The sequence below is a fragment of the Microtus oregoni genome, unplaced genomic scaffold (genome assembly GCF_018167655.1).
Source record: "Microtus oregoni isolate MIOR12 unplaced genomic scaffold, Mior012 000002F_ref0000024, whole genome shotgun sequence".
NCBI classification, from domain to species: domain Eukaryota; kingdom Metazoa; phylum Chordata; class Mammalia; order Rodentia; family Cricetidae; genus Microtus; species Microtus oregoni.
The window spans coordinates 12,605,770-12,627,827 of record NW_024543061.1 but is presented as its reverse complement, the minus strand read 5'-3'; the positions used below and the strand labels follow the sequence as shown (position 1 = coordinate 12,627,827).

Genomic DNA, 22,058 nt, shown 5'->3' with positions numbered 1-22,058 from the left:
TATTGAGTATGCCTGTTCTTTTCTCCCTTAGCTTATTTCAAAAGAAAAACCAAAATACCAAAACGTTACCAGAATGTCTGCAGGATCTCCAGGAACATGATGGCTCCTGATCTGTGAAACCTCTTTACACCATGAAAAAACTCATTAAAAAAAAAAAAAGTCATCCAGGATTGTGCCTGGTAAGATGCCCCAGTGGGTAAAAGGGCAAGCCCATGACCCGAGTACTGTGCCTGGAATCACGGGGCAGGGAGAGAACGAGCTTCTAAAAGTTGTTCTCTCGCCTACATGCACACATACATGCTCACACTAAATAAAATATTTTTTTAAATTGCCAACACTTGGGAGCCAGCGGCTGGTGGATTTTTGCACCATATACATATGGTGGTTAGCCACATATACATATTGACTTCGATGCAATCCATAGCTGCATAGTGAGACCCTGTCTCAGCAACAAATAATAAATAAGTAAGTAAAACCACTCTATTTTTGCTAACAGACTCCAAAGCCTTCCAACGGCTGGAACAAACACCTGTTCTTTTCTATCAAAAGAGCTTCTAGTATCACTGCAGGTGTGTGTGTGTGTGTGTGTGTGTGTGTGCATGTGTGTGTGTGTGCATGTGTGTGTACGTGTGCATGTGTGTGTGTATGTGAGTGTGTGGCCCCGAGGCAGCATGGCCTGGCTTTGGGAGTCCTAGGTGCTTCCTAACCTCTTCATCCACAGTTCAACCTAAGGGCACATTGTGTGACCAAATGAGGGTCTGAGATGTAAGATGAGGACACACAAAATAAACCCCTGAGCCCTGGGCTGGCGACTAAACCCTTGTGCATTTAGGCTAGAGTTCTACACTCCCAATGCTTGTTACTTCTTTCTGACTAAAGTCAACACTTTCGCTGTAGAGGGGCTACCCTTGGATGTCACAGGAAGCGCTTGTGTCTTTAGCACGGGACTTTATTTTTACAGCCATGACATTTTCATAAAAACGCCAGAGAGTGAAAGAAATATCCAAGCAACGAGAGGAAGAAGCGAAGCTTAAGAACTTCCTACTAGGAGATGAAGTAGAAGTCTCCTGACCTAACAGGCTCCCAGCCCCACAGGACGTCTCGAGAGACTAAGATGGCTGCCAAGAGCCCAGCAACTCACAAGCTGGCTTCTCCCTGTGAAGATGGGCAGTCTTCTCTGGGAAGACCCAGGGTTGCCCCCAGCTCTTTTCCATGAGGGGTCAAAGAGCCAAAAATGCTGCCTGTTCAAGCAACTTACGAAGATGGTGACTGGAAGGCCACCATCTAAGGTCCAGTCCAAGAAGGGTAAAAGAACCACAGGGGAGCCATGGTGGGAGTTCTTGGTTCTTCGGCACACTTTGTGAGTGACTCTGGGTTCTGGGGTTTTCTCCGGGAGACTCCAGGTGAACAGTCGCGTGGTCCCCATGCATGACTTCCACGGAGGTATTTGCAGCAGTTCAAGGCAGGTGACTTGAGCAAGGCAGTGGAGTCTCCACCGTTGAATGAATCCCTCTCTCACTTGTCTAGATCTGCTTTTTTACTGAACACTGTCATTGTCCTTTTGCGGCAGGATATCAGTGCTGTGGGCGATGATCACTTGTGAAACCTGGGAAGACACAGCAAGTTGTGAGACTCTTATTCTCAGGCTAGTGACACGACATGTCTTGTAACAGAAACAATGGCAGATGGAGGAGGAAGCAGGTCTGCCTGGGGCTGAAAGCTTTATATTAGGAGGCTTTTAGGGCCCATTTCTGTCATTAAAAAGGCTAAAAGGCAAAAAAACAAAATAAACAAACATAAAAACCCGAAAAACATAAACAACACAAGGAAAACCAAACTACAGCAAAATAACACACAAATATAATTCCCTAATTTGCTTTGGGTTTGCTTTTTTCTTTTTGAGACAGGGTTTCTCTGTAGCTTCAGAAACTGTCCTGGAACTTGATCTATAGACCAGGCTGGCCTCGAACTCAGAGATCTGCCTGCCTCTGCCTCCTCAATGCTGAGATTAAAGGTGTGTGCCACCACCGTCCAACACACAAATATAATTTAAAACCTCTCTAGCTTTGGGGCCAGTAGGGTGGCTCAGTGGGTTAAAGTGCTTGCTCCCAAGTCTGATGACTTGAGTTCAATATCCAGGACCAGCTGTTCTGACCTGCCGTAATGGACATGTACACACACGGTAAAGAAATGTTTAGAAAGACTGGTGGAAGCCCCTAGCTTTGAGTGACATTGCTCTTTGAAGCACTTTCTAAGATGATCTGATGACAGTGCACACAGGGCCACTGCTGGGAGGACGTTCTGGGACAGCACTAGGTGGGACTGCCTGCCTCAAGTTGCAGCTTGTTAGCTAATAGTTGCTCTGTGAGGCCCAAGGACTGCTGTGTTCAGACCTGGACCATAACGGCTGGACTAGAAGGGGTTTTAAAGATTTGAAAACCACAAACCAACTTTACAGGATCAGGAGTCTAAGATGAGCTCAGGGCCAGCCTTTGAGATCCTCTCTCAACACACACACACACTGTGCACACTCTCTGCCTCACTAGTCCATAGAACTCCTAGTTGCCAAATCTCAGGGTTCCATCTCCAGCTTTTTCAAGAATGGTATTGTCAGGTCACTGGGGAGCAGGTGGAAATGGAAGGACACGTGGGGACAAATCTTCGGGAGTGACAGAATTAGAATGACTCTCTACAGAAGTCCCAAAGGGGAGACTTCTGCACAGAACTCTCCGGAGGTCTAGTTTTAGAAACCCTCAAGTTATGACTCTTGTCTGGTAGGTGAAGGCGGTTTCTGATCCCAGCCCAAAAAGCATAACTTGCTCATCATCTAAACTACAATCGTAAATAGTCCATAAAAAACAGCAGTCAGGGCTGAAGAGAGGCTCAGTGGGCAAGATGCTTGCCGCCAATTCAGATGTAGGCCTGTCCCTCCCTTGAGCACAAGGCTCTATTGCCTCCTTCATTTGGAGGCATGGTCTTTTCTCAAACATGTGTGTCCCTTCGAACATTTGATTTTTGACAAAAAAGCAAAAAATATCAAATGGAAAAAATAAAGCATATTTATCAAGTGGTGCGGACATAACTGGATATCAACATGTAGAAGAATGAAAATAGACCCATATCTATCACCATGCACAAAACTCAAGTCCAAATGGATCAAAGACCTCAACATAAAGCCAGCCACACTGAACCTCATAGAAGAGCAAGTGGTAAGTACACTTGAGCGCATTGGCACAGGGAAACACTTCCTAAATATAACCCCAGCAGCACAGACACTGAGAGAAACAATTAGTAAATGGGACCTCCTGAAACTGAAAAACTTCTGTAAAGCAAAGGACATGGTCAACAAGACAAAACGACAGCCTACAGAATGGGAAAAGATCTTCACTAACCCCACATCAGACAGAGGTCTGATCTCCAAAATATACAAAGAACTCAAGAAATTGATCATTAAAAGAACAAATAATCCAATAAAAAAAATGGAGTACAGACCTAAACAGAGAACTCTCAACAGAGGAATCTAAAAATGGCTAAAAGACACCTAAAGAAATGCTCAACATCAGAGAAATGCAAATCAAAACAACTCTGAGATTCCATCTTACACCTCTAAGAATGGCCAAGATCAAAAACACTGATGACAACCTATGCTGGAGAGGTTGTGGGGAAAAGGGAACACTTTTGCATTGGTGGTGGGAATGCAAGCTGGTACAACCCCTTTGGATGTCAGTGTGGCAATTTCTCAGAAAATTAGGAAACAACCTTCCTCAAGACCCAGTAATACCACTTTTGGGTATATATCCAAAGGATGCCCAATCGTGCCACAAGGACATGTCCTCAGCTATGTTCATAGCAGCATGGTTTGTCATATCCAGAACCTGGAAACAACTTAAATGCCCCTTGACCGAAGAATGGATAAGGAAAATGTGGTACATTTACACAATGAAGTACTACACAGCAGGATAAAAAAGACATCTTGAATTTTGCAGGCAAATGGATGGAGCTAGAAAACATTATTTTGAGTGAGGTAACCCAGACACAGAAAGACAATTATCACATGTACTCACTCATAAGTGGTTTTTAAACATGAAGCAAAGAAAACCAGCCCACAAATCACAATCCCAGAGAACCTAGACAACAATGAGGACACTAAGAGATACATACATGGATCTAATCTACATGGGAAGTAGAAAAAGACAAATCTCCTGAGTAAGTTGGGATCATGGGGACCTTGGGGGAGGGTTGAAGAAAAGGGCAGAGGCTGGGAGGGGGACAGAGAGAAATGTAGAGCTCAATAAAAATCAATTAAAAAACATAACAAAATGTGTGTGTGTTCTGAGGAGCAAATTGATATGTATGTCAGACAGATGTGAAACAGCTTCTCTGTTGAAGATAAACATCAGATCCAAGGCTGGGCCGGGCTGTTGGCAGAGCACTTCCCCGTGTGCACCAAGCCCCGAGTTTCATCTTCAGTGCTCATATACCAGGAGGTGGAGGCAGGAGGATCAAAACTACAACAAATCAAATACTGTCCCAAAACAACAAATCAAAGGCAAGAACACTGTCTGAGTCTGAGGATGAGATCCTAGACCTGCAGTTGAGGATAAACCACAGCCTCTGTCTTATACAAACCTCGGGCTCTTGCTAAGAGTTGATAGATATAGTGGACCTTTTTTTTTTTCATGTATTTTAGATGTAGCTGGCTAATTATTTCTGATGTAGGGTTTGTAGCCCAGGCTGGCTGGTACCATATAGCAGGGAATGGCTTTGAATTTTTATTTATTTATTTACTTATTTATTTTTGTTTTTTGAGACAGAGTTTCTCTGTATAACTGCTCTAGCTGGCCTGGAACTCATAAAGTCACAGATATTGCCCTGCCTCTGCATCCCAATTGCTGGGATCAAAGGCGTGCACCATCATGCCTGGTGACTTTGTGTTTTCTAGTGCTGGGGTGATGGGAGTAAACCACTCTACTTGGTTTCCAAGTAAGTGCCGGGGATCGAACCCAGGGCTTTGGGCGTGCTAGGCAAGCTCTCTGCCCAGTTATCCACACTCTCAGGCCCCCGTGACGTTTTGGAGATCAGCACTTACTGTTTCATGAAGCGAATTCTGGCTTTCCTGCGAAGGCCTGGAGGAGCAGAGCAGAGAAAAACCAGTCAGCATTGGTTGGTCAATAGCTAGGGTCAGTCTACAGAGTCCGAGAGGAAGATAGCAGGGTTAGCCAACACCACATCTAGGGTACTAGGGTGGGCCCCAAATTCTTCACGTTTCACACTTCTGTTGTTGTTTGCTTTTATAGGTTAAAAATATTTGAAATTATTCATTCATTCATCCATTCATCCCACATTTTTAACAGCCTTGACACATGCTCCCAGATCCTATTCCTACTACTATATCCATCTTACGTGTGTGGAAACTGAGGCACAGAGCTTGTGAATTGTCAAACAACTTGCCTAAAAGCTGTGTAGTTAGTGCCAGAGTTTTAATGGAATTCTTCTGCTCCAGTTTGTACCTTAAATAAGCTTTCCTGGAGACTGGAGGGGGCGGGGCTAGCACAGTGGTGGGACACAAGGCCTTGGGATTGAATCTCAATAGCACAAAATAAATGTCATTGCCTTTTGCACCAGGCCAGGCACCAGACCTCAGAGGGCATCCAAAGCAGCGCATGTGTGCTCCTGATGGGATGCAGGCAGGAAAGAGAAGTGTATTGTTGTTTACTTCACAGAACGTTTTTATTTGTTTTTGAAACAGGTTCCTAAGTAGCCCAGGTTGGCCTCAAACCTCAGATTCACTGTGCAGCCAGGCTGGCCTTAAACTCCTAATCCTTCTTCCTTTACCTCCCAAGAACTGGGATTGCAGGCCCGTGTGCTTGGTTCAACCCGACCACTGGGGTTCTTAACGGGGTACACAGGTTTGTGGGTGAGGATAATAGTCTGCCAAAGTGTCCACGCCCTTGGCTGCAGTTCTCTGGGGAGTGGACCCACAACTGTCAGAAATTCACAGAATGCTGCGACCTTGGAAGAGTTGAGAGCCTTTGATGTGGCTGGTGTCTCTGATGTTCTTGTCCCTTCATAGATGCCCAGGGAGGAAAAGGGATGTACTCAAGGTGGCAGGGGTGAATAGAGGGACCACAGTTGGTCTGGCCTCTCCTCTGCTTTCCTGTCCTTTCTATGAGTCCAGTGCCTGCAGAGCCCGGGGGGACAGAGGAGCCGAGGGCACAGGGGGCAACAGCCACGTGAGTCTCCCTGCAGTGCCACCGAGCAGGGGTGTGGACACCACACAAAGGCCACAGATAAGGTCTTTGGGGCACTGGGCTTTCATGTCTACCGACCATAAGCACCCATCTATGCAGCCCAGGGACCCTGAGGACATTACAGATTGCATCCCTGGTAGGTGACAAAGTTCTATGTTTGGGTGTGCTGTTGAGACCCATTGATGACAACATGAAAGTCTTTTGAGGAAGGAGTATTTCAGTGGGCTTGAGCCTAGGGTTTATCTGACTGCAGACACAGGTTGAGGCTCACGTTGGCCTCCTGGGTCTGTGGGGCGGTGTCTCATGGGAGAGAGTATCCAATAAGCCCCGGGTCCAAGTTGCTGCCCTCCCCCAAAGTCCCTCAAAGACAGGAAGAACCATTTGCAGAGCCATGCGGTTTTTGGGGGGCAAATTTGTCCTTTACTCTGCTGCCCTAGTGAAGGAAGTACGCCTAGGTACACTTCAGGGAGGGAAATGGGGGCTTCACAAGATCCTGGAAACGTCAACTCACAGTGAAAGTGGACAGCCACACTCAGGGATACCAGCAGAACCAGGATGGAGGCCACCAGCAGGCTGAGGGTAACGAGGCCACACGTCATGCCTGGAAAAGACACACATGACACATGTTACGTATTCAGTACGGATTGCGACATAGGCAGGGGCAGGCCCTCCTCCCGGAGGGTGCCACTGGTTGACTTGTTGTTTGCTTTTGACATGGGTCTCACTAGGCAGCCCTCATTTGGTAGCCCTGGCTGACCTGGAACTCACAGAGATCGGTCGAACTTCCCTACCAGAAGGTAACCCCACTGATTGTATTTTTAGCATACCTCCTACTGGTCGACTTTGAAATTCACTTTAAATAACATGGAGGTAATTTTATATAGAAAATGTCTTGTTACATCCATACTTTTAAAGTGTCAGTAAAACTGGGAGTTGTTTATGTTCAAAGGAAGTAGATACATCTCATGCCTAGTAATAAAATTTCACTATTCATTAGAACAACCCTTTATTTGGATTTCATGATATACAGCTATATTTTCATTGTTCTTTACACCTGGTTGGAGTTCTCAGAGAACAACATTAATAATTTCATAATCTTCCCCTTCACATCTAAACTCACAGGCACGCACAGTTTCCATTGTTTGCTCATATACATACGAGTATGTGTTGTGTGCACATGGGTGTGAGCACAGAGGGCCAAGGAGGATGGTAGGTGTCCTGCCCGACCACCTCCTACCTCGTTCCCTTGAGAGAGACAGCATCTTTCACTGAGCCTGGTGCTAGACCAGAGGCCAGCAAGCCCCAGGGGTCTCCTGTCTCCACCCCCCCAGGGCTGGGGTACAGGTGTCTGTCGCTGTGCCCAGCTTCTCATGTGGGCACTCATGGTTTAAACTCAGGGCCTCATGCTTTCACTGCCAGCACTCTGCCCTGAGAAATCATCTCCCTGACCGCTGTCTTTGTGTTTTGATTTTAAATGCAAAGATTCCCGTACCCCAGACTGGTCTCTACTTCACTGTGGTCAAGGATGGTCTTGAACTTCTGATTCTCCTGTCTCCATCTCTCAAGTACTGGAATTACACTTGTGGGCCGCTATGGCCACTTCTGCCGGGCTAGGGATTGAACCCAGGGCCTGTGTATGCTGGGCAAGCATTGAGCTACATCCCCGGCCCCCCAGTTTCTCCTTTTTAGCACAGTGGGTTGTACTGTATTCATTTTTCCCCCTGCAAATGCATCTCTCCCGATTCTTTAATCACACTGGCATGTTCTTTTCCCCAGCAGAGACACAGGAGGTCCTGGGGACAGCCGCCAGCGGGAACTTAGCTGTCTCCCGTTCTTTACTTTTAGAAACGGCCCCGTAGAGAACGTTCTGGCACGTTTCTGTACGCAGGTGCCTTCCTGAGGCAGAAGCTGAAAATGAGGACTACAGAACCACAGACTTTGTCCATTCTGGTTGCATTAGACTGCCAGGTGCCTCTGCTTCCACTCCTGCCCAATGGCACCTCACTGGCCCTTGTTAATGGTGTTCTAGCTTTCATCAGTCTAGAGTTTACTTCAGTCCTAATTCTGAGTGGGCTCTGGCCTGTTTGCTTGCATTAGCCACTTACATGATCGTTCTTCTGTGATTTGGATATCTATTCATTTGTCTAGTTTTTGCATGCTATTGAAGCTGGGTGGTGGTGGCGCAGCCTTTAATCCCAGCACTCGGGAGGCAGAGGCACGCGGATCTTTGAGTTCGAGGTCAACCTGGTCTACAAGAGCTAGTTCCAGGACAGGTCCCAAAGCTACCGAGAAACCCTGTCTCAAAAAAAAAAAAAAAAAAAAAAAAAAAAGTTCTAGAACCGTCTTCAATAGTCTCAGATCAGCCCCGTAGTTGATCTCCTTAAAGGGCGGAGGTGCAGAGTCAAGCCCCAGGTTTGGGTTCTTGGTTGAGAAGTCCAGAAAACCCTCTGCAGGCGACCGAGGAAGAGAATTTCAGCCAGGTGCATACCATGCACTATGCGCCAGGGACAGCGCTAACAGAAAGCTTCAGTTTTAGAGGGCGGAAGGCAAGGAGTGGTTTCACCGCTCCCTCTCACTCTGTAGTTTTGAGAAAGCTGGGCTGGGCTGGGCAGGGCTGGGCACCTAGCTCAGCTGGCAGAGTGCGGATGAGACTCTTGCACAGCATGGCGAATTGAATTGACCAAGGCTCACCCAGTGGGTGAGGTCCAAGTGAGCCTATTGTCACAGGTAGTGGTTAGTTTTAGAGCAGCGGAGGAGAGGCGGTGACAAAGGAGGCTCCTGCGGAGAGACCACCCTGAAGTGGAAGCCAGAGAAGCATCATGCTGTTTGGGTTGGAGGAGCATGGCTATTTATTCCAGCTAATTGCTGCCTCTCTATATATAAAGGCCTCTTTCTCCTTTCTTACTTCCTCTCTCCTTCCTTTTCTCCCTCTTGCTCTTCTTTTTGGACCTTCTCTCTTCCCGTTTATGTGTGTATATATCGATGCATGTATGTGTGGGTTTTTTCATTCAGGATCTTATTCTGTAGATCAGCCTGGCTTAGAACTTACTACGTAGTCCAGGCTAGCCTCAGACTTACACTGATCCTCTTGCCTCATCCTCTGGAGTGCTGATATCACATGTAAGAACCACCATGCCTGGTTTATTTATTTTTTGAGACAATATCTCATTATGTTGCTCAGACTACTCTCAAATTTATGAATTCAATAATCCCCCTGCCTCAGCCTTCTGAAAAAACGAGGCCAACAAGGCTGTATTCTGTGGGGTTTATATTTTTGTTTGAGACAGGGTTTCAAATAACCCAGACTGGTCTCATACTTGCATTGTAGCTGAGGATGATCTCAAACTCTTGGTTGATTGCTGGCCCCACCCTCCCAGATGCTGGGATTGTAGGCATAAGGCACAAACCCCTAGGAGACCTCAGGAGGCAGCCCCCTCCCTGTCTCCCTGACCCTACGGGGGACGCTTCCTCTGGGGCTTTTCTGCCAGCTGCACCCAGTAGTCCTGGTGATGTGGTTTGTACTCTGGGTAGTGGCAGATGGAACTGTTTGTCACCAGCAGCTTTTGGGGGGTGGAAGTCAGTATTTTTCCAGAGCACATTTGAGCTTATGGCTTCAAAGGTACACGTGTGCCTGCTCCAGATGAGAAGTCTGGCGTTCACTTGCTAGCTTGTCAGACCCCTCCCCCGCCCCCCTTGTGCTAGCTCCTCTGCTAGACATTGAGAGTGAACCGCTGGTGCTTGACCTGGAAGCTTTGTTTGCTGACAGCTTGATTGTGATATGATTTGCAAACCAGAAACTCCACCTGTTTATAGAATGTTGAGCATGGTGTACATGTCTGTACTCCCAGAACCTGTGTGAGCCTAAGGCAGAAGAACTGGGAAACTGAGGACAGCCTGGGTTAATGTTAGTTCCAGGCAGCCAGGGTCTACATGGAAAAGCCAAGCCTCAGAGAAAACTTAGAGCATACGCAATGGTTTTTAGTATCTTCCTAGAGAGGTGTCTAACTTTGGGACACTTTGAGAGTCCCAGAAAAACAAAACTCTGTACTGTGAAGATTTTCTCATTGCTCCCCAATGCACTACCTTCAGGTAGCCTTTTATCTATTTCTGTCTCTGTGACCTTCATCCCCATGGACGGTTCACATCTATGAAGCTACACAAATTATGGTCTTCATTGCTGTCAAGATAGGGTTCTCTATGTAGCCCTAACTGGCCTGGAACTTGCTTGGTAGACCAGGCTGGCCTTGAACTCAGAGATATCCATCTGCTTCTGCCCCTGGGTACTGGGATTATGGGGCACCCCACCTGGTTAAAATGTGTTGTGGGGTTTGTTTTTGGTTTTCATAACTAACCTTTCACTGTGTGTTGTCAAGATTCACCCAAACATAAGCATGTATCAGTATATTATTTGGGGGGAAGGTGTTGCGACAAGGTCTTACATAGCCCAGGTTAGCCACAAATATGGTATGCAGTTGAAGATAGCTTTAAACTCCTGATCCTTTGCTTCTACCTTCTGAGTGCTGCGATTACAGATGTGCACCACCACATCTGGACTCACTCTTTCCTGCTTTCTTCCTTTCTTCTTCATCAGGGCTTCTCCTAATAGCTCAGGTTGACCTTGAACTTGTGATCTTGCCTCAGCCTCCTGAATGTTAGGACTACAGGCATGAACTGCCATACCTAGACAGTACTTAATTATTTTTTTAAACTACATTTATTAATTGACTGGGTATATGGTGTGCACATTTGAGTGCCGTGGTGTGCACGTGTGAAAGTTAAAGGAGAACTCGCAGGAGTAAGTTTTCTCTTTCTACCATGTGGGTCTCCTGCACTGAACAGTCAGGCTCGGCAGCAAGAGCTGCTGCTTTCGGAGCCATCTTGTGAGCCCAAGTACTTCATTCTCTATGTGTCCGTGTATTGTCTGGATTTTGTTCTCTCTCTCTCTCTCTCTCTCTCTCTCTCTCTCTCTCTTTCTCTCTTTCTTTTTGGAGCTGAGGACTGAACCCAGGGCCTTGCACTTGCTAGGCAAGTGTTCTACCACTGAGCTAAATCCCCAGCCCCCTGTATCCTGTTTTGTTTGCCTGTGCATAGTTGAGGAACATCAGGGTGTGTCTGCTTCTCTGGCTATAATGAATTGTGCGGCTGTGAGCATTTGTGTGCGGTGTTTGGGTGACTGTATTTTCCTTAACGTCTTATTCTGGGATGCTTTGTGAGTGTGGCCTCACTAGACTGTGACTTGCTGGCATATTCATCGTCCCTTTTGTTGACACCAGCTTAGAGCTAGAGAAATAGACAGCAGAATGAAGACTCGGCAAGAGTTTGTAACAGAGAAGGGAAGGGGTGAAGGAAAAAGGGGGGAGTGAAAGTGGGGAGCTGCCATTTTTTCTGTGGGTGCAACGATGGAAAACTTACCCTTCTGGGGCTTTAATGGGGGGACTGAGCACGGTTTCCTCTTGACAGTCGTCTTGGTGGGCTGGGCAGTTGTAGGAAGGACATCAACTACAGAAAGAAGCAAGACCCATATGTCAGCCACGTAAGCAGCAATTCTCACAGGCAGATTGTGTGCCTTCCTTCCAGGGCTGCCACAGGGCATCAGGTCCCAGAGCGCAAGAATTCAGATCTGGTTTCTCAGTTCTCAGATGAATGTAGAGCCTATACATGGGCGTAGCTTGGTGTCCTGGAGAGAGGCTGTGGAGCCACCAGACATGAGCCATAATCAACAACTATGCCATAATCAACAACTGTGCAGCCTGGGCTGTCGTCTGTTCCTCAGCTTCCTATCTGCTGTAAAGAAGATGACTACTGCCAGGCAGTGGCGGTGAACGCCTTGAATCCCAAAACTCGGGAGGCAGAGGCAGGCGCATCTCAGTGAGTTCGAGGCCAGCGTGGTCTACAGTGTGAGTTCAAGGACAGCCAGAGTGACACAAAGAAATCTTGAAAAACAAAAACACACAAACAAACAAAACCCCCAAACAAAACAAAACAAAACAAAACATAAAGATGGTGGTTTCTATTTTGTTGTGAGATTCAAGAGAGCAGAGTACCTAGCAAAGCAGGCAGGCAGAAGGCGTGACTATGCTTGGCAGATCTTGGGCTGAGGTCCTTGGTCCAGGCAGGCATAGCAGCACACATCTTTAATCCCAACACTTGAGAGACAGAGGCAGGTGGATCTCTGTGAGTTCTAGGAGGCTCATCTGGTCTACATGACAGCTGGGGCTATGTAGAAAGACCCTACTGCAAACAAGACAAAGCAAAGAAGACCTCTTGGTCCTTTGCATGACCAAGCTCTCAGCCTCCTTGCCAGGCCCTAAGCCGATGGAAAGAAGAAGGTTGTTCCGACATGAGCACCACAGCTAGGAGAGGTGGGTCAGTGAAAGGCTGGGACTCCAGGCCCTTCTCCTTGTCTTGGATGGCCCCTCCTCATCTCACACCGAGGGACTGGGAGAGGGATAGGAGAGGACAGTCGGACTGACACTTTGAGCAGGGAGACCATGAGGTTCTGAGACGGCCCTTCCTCATCTCACACTGAGGGGTTGGGAGAGGGAGGGCGAGGGCAGTGGGGCTGAAACATTGAGACGGGAGACCATGAGGTTATGAGGTGCGGTGCGCCGGACCACCCACCCTTAAATTTTGCTAACCAAGGAAACGAATCTCCTGTACCCTACATCCAGCGAAGTAGTAGAGGGACTAGGAAAAACCGAAAGATCATTTCCCATACCACCTCTGACAAAGCATTAACCGCATTAGGTCACTACAAGGCTTTTGGCCATTGGCACCAGGGAGCTGTTGTAAAGTGACAGCCAATAGCAGTGACAAGGTCCAAGGGTCTGGACCTGCCAGGTGTTGAGTCCTTTTGTGCTCCTGACCCCTAAACTGAGTCCATTTGCCTCACCTCACACTCAAAGAAGCAAGAGTCTCTTGGCTGTTCTGTGTCGAGCCTAGCGGGAAGCTAGCTGGAGCTGCTCCAGGCTCTTGACTGGCACAGCAACCTGGGTCTGCTGGGGGCGATCGGGACAGGATGAGATTTCTCTGTTTTAATTTCATCTTGCTCTAAGTCAGGTTTCCTTCATTCCTCCTGATCTGTGAGTTCAACTCTTTCTCTCCCTCTGTCTCTCCCTCTCTTTTTTTTGGTGGGGGGGAACAGGTCCTTGGAACCCATAGTGTACTTGAGGACCTGAATGAAGCCTGTTTTCCCCAACACTCTCTAAACCACCCAAGCTTCTCCTCTAAAACTCTTGGACCCTCCAGTCTGGCAGGTAAGTTCAGGCTCTGGGTGCCCTTGTCACCAGGAAGACACTGCTGATCCTGGGCAGCTGGGCAGCACACAGGACTCAGAAACATGGCAACCAGGCTAGGTAAAGAAGAAAAATTACCTGCTTTTACTTCATGTCCACCTTCCTCTGACGCTGAAGCACTGGGAAGGCATGGGGATCATAGAAACAAAAGCAAAAAAACAAGCGCAACCTGACCTTACTCCTCCCGGAACCGCGACCATATAAGACCAGAGAGTAGCGAGGCTATGGAGACCTCGCCCTATTTTTGTTTTCCTTGTTGCTTTTCATTATAACTCTGGCCTTATCCCAACCATCTCTATACCCCCTAGCCCGAGTGACCCTACTTCTGGGGCTAGCTGGGGTGCTCTTGTGACTTTCAGCCCTCAGGCGAGTGGGAAGCAAGACAGTGAGAAGCCCGGCCCTGGTTGAGCTGGAGAAAGAACCACAGCCAACCTCTGGCCTGACAGAATCTACAATGATCACTTTCCACCCCAAGGGGTGAATCCTTACTGTCTAGGGTGGCTAGTCTGAACAGAAATGTGCTACACAGAAAATAGGCACCAAATGCCCTGTATGAAAAGTAGGTTACCTGCCAAAATGCTAATACTGTTTCGGTAATCTGGGCTCAATAAAATGTGAAATTCATTTCACTTATTTCTTATTACTTAAATTCCTCTCAGAAAACAAAATCATGTCTATGATTTGCAAGGTACTTCTGCATATGATCGTTTAATTAACAAAAGCACAGCTTCCGAGAACTAGAGGTGGGCCAGCAGCTGCCTTGTACAGATTAGGAAATTGAGGCTGTGGGTGGGGGGAGGCGTGCAATGGATTGGTAGCCTGGCTAGGCCTGGGGTGCAGTTTCTTTATCTCCCTGAAGCCCCAAGAGTGGAATTGAGCCATAGAACCCCACAAAGAATGCTCAGGGCAAGTGCTCTCTCTCTCTCTCTCTCTCTCTCTCTCTCTCTCTCTCTCTCTCTCTCTCTCTGTGTGTGTGTGTGTGTGTGTGTGTGTGTGTGTGTGTGTGCCCAGGCACTGACAGTCTGTATCTACACTCAGGGTTCCTGAGATTGTGTAAGGGCAGAGGCACCACTGTGTCTCCATCGGAATCACAAGCACCCACTTTTGACTGACCTGTCTGTTTTCACCTCATCTGCTTCCCATCCAAAGTGCAAATGGAATATAAATGGAATATACCATTTGCTGGGTGGATGGCAGCATTAAGGGACACGGCTACATGCAATCAAAGGTTGCTTGGCCTGGGTACCTCTCTGTGTATTTCCTATTAGTCTTAGAGGTGGCATGATTATTCATGACTTCAGAGTGAGGGTGTGTGTGTGTGTGTGTGTGTGTGTGTGTGTGTGTGCGTGAGTACACATGCTTGCAGGCTCCTTCATAGCATTGAAAGCATTCTTACCCACTCTCAGCTCTGTCCCTTTCCCAAAGATCAGCTGGGGGCTCCCGATCATCATGCAGAAGTAGGTGCCACTGTCCTCCAGCTTCAGTCTCGTGAGGTTGAGGTTGGACCGGCTTAGATGTGAAAACACAATCATGTGCTCCTTCTTCACCCCTTCACCATACACAGCAACTCCTTTGGAAGGATTCCAGGAGACCAGGAACTCAAAGCGCTTGTCCTTGGATCCCCGGCGCTGTCTCAACCAGTAGATGAGTGAGGTCTTAGAGAGGGTATTAGCTTCGCAGGATATTTCTAACGTTTGACTGGTTAGAAGTGTTTTGGAGTCAGGAGTCTGAACGAGGGCAGAGCTGCTCCAGAGAGCTATAGGAAACCAGAAGAAGTAAACCAGGCTGGTTATACACATCAGTCTCAGCTCTCTGTAGGCTGCAGCAGGAGAATCAGAACTTCAAGTTTGGCTACAGTGAGTTCAAGGCTAACCTGGGCTACATGAAAACTTGCTTTTAAAAAAAGAGTAGGGCTCGGGAGATAGCTCAGCAGCTAAAGGTGTTTACCATCAAACCTGATCTCTTGAGTTCAACCCCTAGAAAGGAGAAGGAACAGAAAACACTAGCACACATTTCTGTGCGCAGTGGTGGGGCCTCGGAATCATGGTGAGTTTGTACTGGAGGCCACGACAGAAGAGTGCCTGGAGAAAGAGCCGGGTGTTAACACCAGTCAGTGTGTTCAAATTCACAGGCATTGCCTGCACGGGAGGTTCACTGTGCTCGCCTTTGCAGAGGCCCTGGCTGATGAGCTATTGCCACCTGTGGCTCTGGGCGTAAATCATTTTAAGCTAGTCTCAGACTGGCTCCAGGATGTTTATCCCCCTTCCCCACATGAGCAAACACTGGCATGAAGTTAACTTGTTTGGAGTCTCACTGAATTCAAATTCAGAGAGCCAATGTTGAAAGCCAAGGCCAGTTGCCCGCCTCACCTGGCAGTGGCTCTGCAGAAATAAGTCTTTGGTAGCTCTAGGCAGTCAAAAGGACATGGGGCAAGCTGAGAGAGGACTTTGGAGTCACAGGCCCAGTGAAAGACTAGTTTGGACAACGTGAGATTCTGGACCTAGTTAAAGGCGCTGCCGACCCTGGTAGGTCCCGCAGGGGACCTGTCACTGACTTCTTGCCCCTCAGGGAAGGGCAGTCATTACAGAGACCAGATTGACAGTCCATTTGTCTCAGATGAAAAAACTGGGCAGGCAGAAGGAGTTGCAGGCATGGCTGTGCAGACAGCTTTGCCCATTAGCAGTCATGGGACCTCAGAGGTCACCAAGTCCGGGTCTCCTGTGAAGAAGATCAGCTAGGCCTGCTGCGGTTGTCCTGCTTGCTCTGAGGATTGGAAAGAAAAGAAAAAAAGGCAGGCATGATGGTGTACACTTGAGAAGTTGGGTCAGGAGGCTTGCTTTGTGTGAGAGGTCAGCCTGAGGTCACTACCTAGAGAATTTCAGGGGGAAGAAAAGGAGAGAAATCATACGTGAATGGCGACACACTTACACAGGTCGTCATACTTGGACCATGGCGGTGCCTGTGTGAAGCAGACAGGTGAATTCTGCCAGCAGGTTTGTGGTCTCGGGAGATGTTCTAGACATCCAGTGAAGTCTCAAGGAGTCTCCCACTAAGTTCTTTCACATCCAAGATCATGTGAGTTCCAACAAACCCGCATTGAAACAGAAAGCCTTTTTCTTTGGCTTGGAGCCGAGGGCCATGGCCAAGATATAATACAGAGGACAGGACTGACAGAGCAGAGACTGGAGGGTGTGTGAGCCGGGAAGAATCAGCTGCTTGAGTTAATGGCGCCATCACGGTCTCTAATTGTGGCTCAGGCCTTCCGGCCCCATCACAGCCTTCCCTAGGATTGATGTGATGAACTAAACCCAGAGTCCACCCCGGACCACTCTGAGCTTCCCCTGTGGCTCAGGTACCACTACATCTCCCTTTCCCTGATGGGGCTACGGTTTTTGTGCCCTCGCAGCCATTTGTATTGTTTTGGTCACTGGCCAAAGTGAGGACATTGGTCTGTATGACGGTGCATCAGGCATAGCCTGTGCTGTCTGATTTAATCCTTCGGGGGGGCGAACAGAGCTTGAGGGAAAGAAAGGCACACTCAGGGTCACACAGCCTGCGTGCAGTGGACTCATTCCCAAACCCAGGCCATAGGCCTTGCGCGAATGAACTCAGAGCCCCTGAACTGAGGAAACCTGCACACAAAATGGGGCCACAAATATACAGACAGCAGGAGCCCTTCCAAAGAGCCCAGAGGACATGCACGGCCAGGCTTGAAGTCACACACGGTCTCATTTTATCAGTTTGGTAGCCCAGGATTCCATTTTCTGAGGGACCTGGCATTTCTAGAAAGATCAGCAGTAGCTTTAGAGGCTTGGATTGCCTCCTTTTCATTTGTGACGTAGTTGAGCTAACCAGGTCAGAGGCAGGGGCTGGCATGCCCCATCTCCGTCAACTGTGTAATCAGTTTTGGACTTTAAGTGGTGCCAGACCAGCAAAGATTTGAGGAGTCTCCCTCTAAAAAGCCCGCTGACTGGGTCCGATCACAATGACAGACTTTAGTAAAGCGGCATGTCTGTGCCAGCCCCAATATCCATGCTGCTTCTTGGGGAAGCCGTGCTACACAGGACCCTGACTCCTGAGGACACTGGAGAGTAGGTGGCCATAGTGAGCACCCTGCCAGAGCCAGCTACAGCGATGTCTGTCCAGTTCACTAGAAGCACTTCCCCGAAAGTACTAAGAGTGTGTCTACAGACCCTGGGCCAGACGGAGCCTCTGGGAGCTGCATGGGCACTTCGCTGTGAGCGCCCTGAACAACTGCGTTTCCTCGTCAGTTCTGCATTTCTCACTCTTTATTTCTTCTTCCTTTCCCCTCTCCCCTTCTAGTTCAGGCTGTGGGACAGAGCTGGCGTCTGCCCTAGTTCCTCAGGCGTCTCTGGGAAATGAGCTCCTGAGAGGATTCTCCCCATGGTCAGGGCCTGTGCCTCCCCGCCTGCCCTGTTCCGTCAGCCAGGCTCCTGGCTGTTCCTCCTGTTGCTAAGACTGCCAGCTCTAAGTGCCCTGCTCCAGAGTAGGCTTGTGCTACCCCGCTCTGGGTCTTACCTGCCAGCTTCACACTGAAGACCAGCCAGAGCCGTGCCTGCATCTTGGTGCTCGTGGGGATGCCTGCTCCCTCAGGGCTCCATCAGGGTGGGTTAGGAGCCAGAGTAGGCCGGTGAGGCACCCTGAGTGTAAGGAAGATGGGGTGCTGATGCAGTAAGAGGGCGGGGCCACCAGGGAGGGGCAGAGGCATGGTGTGTGTGTGTGTGTGTGTGTGTGTGTGTGTGTGTGTGTGTGTGCGCGCGTGCGCGCGCACACACGCGTGCTCGACAGCCTTCGTCTTCATCCTTGACAGCATCAAAGGCTTTGACTTTTCAAAGAGGCTGCCAGGACTCTGCTTTCTGGTCAGGAAGTGACAGCTCTCAGTCAGGCCAAGCAGTTACACCTGTGTAATACCTCTTTCCCTGGGAAGGGCTTAAGACAGAACCCAGATACCCGGTGACAGCTGGGAGTGCTGAATCAGAGGTCAGCATTCTCCAGGACTCCCGGCTCTGTGAAGCTGGGCTAGCCTAACTCAGACACTCTTTCGTTTTTTTTTCCTTCTGAGCAGGCTGGAAGAGGGGTACATCTTGGTTTGAGGACAGTTCATTGTGGTTGGGAAGATGTGGTGGCCAGGGACAGAGGCTTTACATCTGTGTGACTCAGGAAGGAGAGCTGCAGAGAATCTTCTAGTGCCAGAGTTCAGCTGGCCCTGGAGTGAAGGAGACACCCTGTGAGGGGCCAAGGAAAGCTAACTGATACAGAGAAATGAGAGCTGGGGTGCTGTTGAGGGGCCCAGCCCTTGCCTGAAAGTAAGACAAAGGCAGACCCCAACCTTCAAAGCCCTAAGGATTGGGGCACGCAGTGTCTGTGTGTCTCCCCAGTCCTGCCCTGCCTTATAGTGTTGTATGCCTCAGGGCTTCTTTACCAGTTTTGAGATCAAAGCCCCATAAAGAATCTGGGGAGAATTCTTATTAGGGAGACCTGGTTTGGCCTGCGGAGGTTGGCAGAGGTGAGTTGAGGAGGGCTGTGGGGGGGGGGGGAGAGGGGGAAAATGGATCTTCGATGATCTGTCTGCCGGGGAGAAGGAGGATGAAGCCTTGCGAAGATCCTGCAGAAGGCCGTGAGTGGCAGCAAGCACCAGCCAGGCAGGCCATGCACACTGGGAGCTAAAGGGTCAAAAGAGGGAATGGGGCACCACTGGCGGCTAAAGCTGGCAGCGGGGTAAAACCACGGTCCCCGTAAGGTCCAAAGCCGCTATTCTTTCCACCCCACTCCTTCGGGTCCCTGTTGACAGGTCTCGAAGAACTGAGGCGAGGAAGAGGGAAGTGGTCACGACCTGAGCGCAGCTCTCTGACAGCCCGCTGGTCTCCGCCATAATGTCCTATTGTCATTGTTCCCCAGAGACTCTACTTAGCCCCGGATGTGCACAGGGTGGATAGTCCCAGGAAAACCACACAGCAGCAGTTTTTAAAATCCACGTAAAAGTCACTGATCCCAAAGTGAACCCTGTGAAGGTTGATCTGCGTGCCAGTTGATCCGTGAGTGGTCTGTTCGCTCCCGGTTGCTCCTTGTGGTCCGTTTGCTCCCCGTTGCTCCTGTGGTCGGTTCGCTCCCTGTTGCTCCTTGTGGTCCGTTTGCTCCCTGTTGCTCCGTGTTCCAGGGTCTGGCAGCACTCATCTTTTGAGACTCTGAATTCTCCTGTTCATCACAGCGGAACTGGACAGCCTCTGTCTCTAGGGAACTGCCTCTTTGGTTTTTGGAGAAGGGGTTCGGGCCCAGGAATGACTTTGAACTCTTGACTCCAGCTTTCTCCTCTCCTTTCTCCTTCTTAAACTCTTTCTGATTGTGACCCCTTTCTGACCCCCAAATTCTTCCATGTCCCCAGGTATACAAAGCAACCACTTACTGATAACTAACCATAAGAGAATTTGTTTATTCTACTTTTTAAAAAAAATTCTATTTTTGTGTGTTGGTGTGGGTGTGTGTTTGCCCTCAGAAGCTAGAAGAGGGCATGAACCACATGACACAGGAGCTCAGAGCCTAACCCAGGTCCTTTGGAAGAGCATCGAGTACTCTTAACCACTGAACTGTCTCTCCAGCTCCCAATAAAATTGTTTGAAATAAGCAGGGCAGTGGTGGCGCATGCCTTTAATCCCAGCACTCTGGAGGCAGAGACAGGTGGATCTCTGAGTGTTTGAGGCCTGGTCTACAGAGTTCCAGGACAGGCTCCAAAGCTACGCAGAGAAACCCTGTCTCACAAAAGCAAAAAAAAAAAAAAAAAGTTTTAAGTAATTTCTTTGCTCTACAAATGATACGATATTACCATTTATTAATGTTGAAAGCAAATTTTCATACTACAGAGATGGACGCGTTTGTTTACTTTTACATGAAGAATTCAATCTGGCCTAAATGTTCGGTACACAGGACATAGACCATCAGAATTGAATGACATTTTGATTTTATAATTGTCAATTCAGAGAAAGCTGCTTTATATAAACAGAGCACAGAATGGCAGAAGTATGTTTGGGGACATTTCGGAAATTGTTTTCTTAATCCCAAACACAAATCCACTTAATGATTTAAAACATTTTTTGAAAGATGCATTTATTTTATTTTATGTGTGTGGAGTGTTTTGTCTGCATGTGTATCATGTCCATGCCTCGTACCTGTGGCAGTTAAAGGAGTGTTGGATCTCCCTGGCACTGGAGTTACAGAAGGTGACTGCCACATAGGTGCCGGGAACTGACTGGGTCCTCTGTCAGAGCAGCAAGTGCTCTCCTACACAGACTCATCTCCAGCATCTTGGTTTTGTTTTGTTTCTATTACTGTTGTTTTAAATAAAACCCAAGTCAGCAACTCAAACATCAATTAAAAAAAAGTCAAACATTCTAGCTGGAGGGTGGTGGTACATACCTTTAATCCCAGCACCTGGAAAGCAGAGGCAGGCAGATCTCTGAGTTTAAGGCCATCTTGGTCACAGAATTGCAGGACAACCAGGACTGTTGTTGCACAGAGAAACACTACCTCAAAAAAAACAAAACCAAAAAAACCCCCAAACAAACAAAAACAAACAAAATCCCCAAACACAAAACAAACAAACACTCTAACGCAATACAATAAAAAAATACACTAACTCAATATTTAAGTGATGATGATGGGAAAATATGAAAAGTTCTGTGAGTAAGCCATGGCATTTCCATAAGAGCATCACGAACACAGTGCCCAGCACGGAGCTGTCTCAATCAGACCTCGGATGCCAATGTTCTGTGGCATGATGGCACATACAGGGCTAAGTGCCCGCTTCGTGTGTTCAGAACCAAGGTGGCAGAGCCATGAGATGCACCGGGGTGAGGGCTGGACTCATCATACATTCGGTTTTGAATTAATTTTTGATTAGTGCACGTTCAGAAAACCTTTATCACAGTCAAATTTTGTGCAACCCCTATATTAAATCTCGTGATCACTTCTGGGGTTGTGACCCACAATTCAAAAAGCTGGGGAAGTGCCCAAGTGCTGGTTGGCATGCCAGGAAATTCATCTCCACCCATTGCAAGCATGCATTTGAATCCCCATTCTTCATCCATACACACACACACACACACACACACACACACACACACACGACTGAAACAGTTGGGTCCTTTGGTCAATCTCGGAACTGTCTATCTGTTATTCATAGTGGTGACATCAGTCCACAAGAGTACCAGTGATGGGGCCGGGCGGTGGTGGTGCACACATTTAATCCCTGTACTCGGGAGGCAGAGGAAGGAGGATCTCTGTGAGTTCGAGGCCAGCCTGGTCTACAGAGCTAGTTCCAGGACTGGCTCCAAAGCTACAGAGAAACCCTGTCTTAAAAAACCTAAATAAATTAATTAATTAATAATAAAATAAAACAAAATAAAAAAAAGAGTACCAGTGATGGAAAGAGCTCCAATTTCCATCCACCCCTGCCAGGACCTGTTATTTGTGGTTCTGGCTTTGTAAATAGTCTAGC

The 22,058-nt window shown here is 48.2% G+C and overlaps 1 protein-coding gene across 1 annotated transcript; it reads right to left on the bottom strand.

The window, feature by feature from the left end:
- Window positions 1-948: 948 nt before the first annotated feature.
- Window positions 949-18,128, bottom strand: Cd8b (CD8b molecule). Its single transcript, XM_041642850.1, has 6 exons — window positions 18,086-18,128; window positions 14,943-15,302; window positions 11,664-11,750; window positions 6,763-6,852; window positions 5,090-5,126; window positions 949-1,606 (listed from the first exon to the last, which is right to left on the bottom strand). Exons 1-6 carry the CDS (start codon window positions 18,126-18,128, stop codon window positions 1,594-1,596), a joined length of 630 nt encoding a protein of 209 aa, XP_041498784.1. The 3' UTR covers window positions 949-1,593.
- Window positions 18,129-22,058: the final 3,930 nt, after the last annotated feature.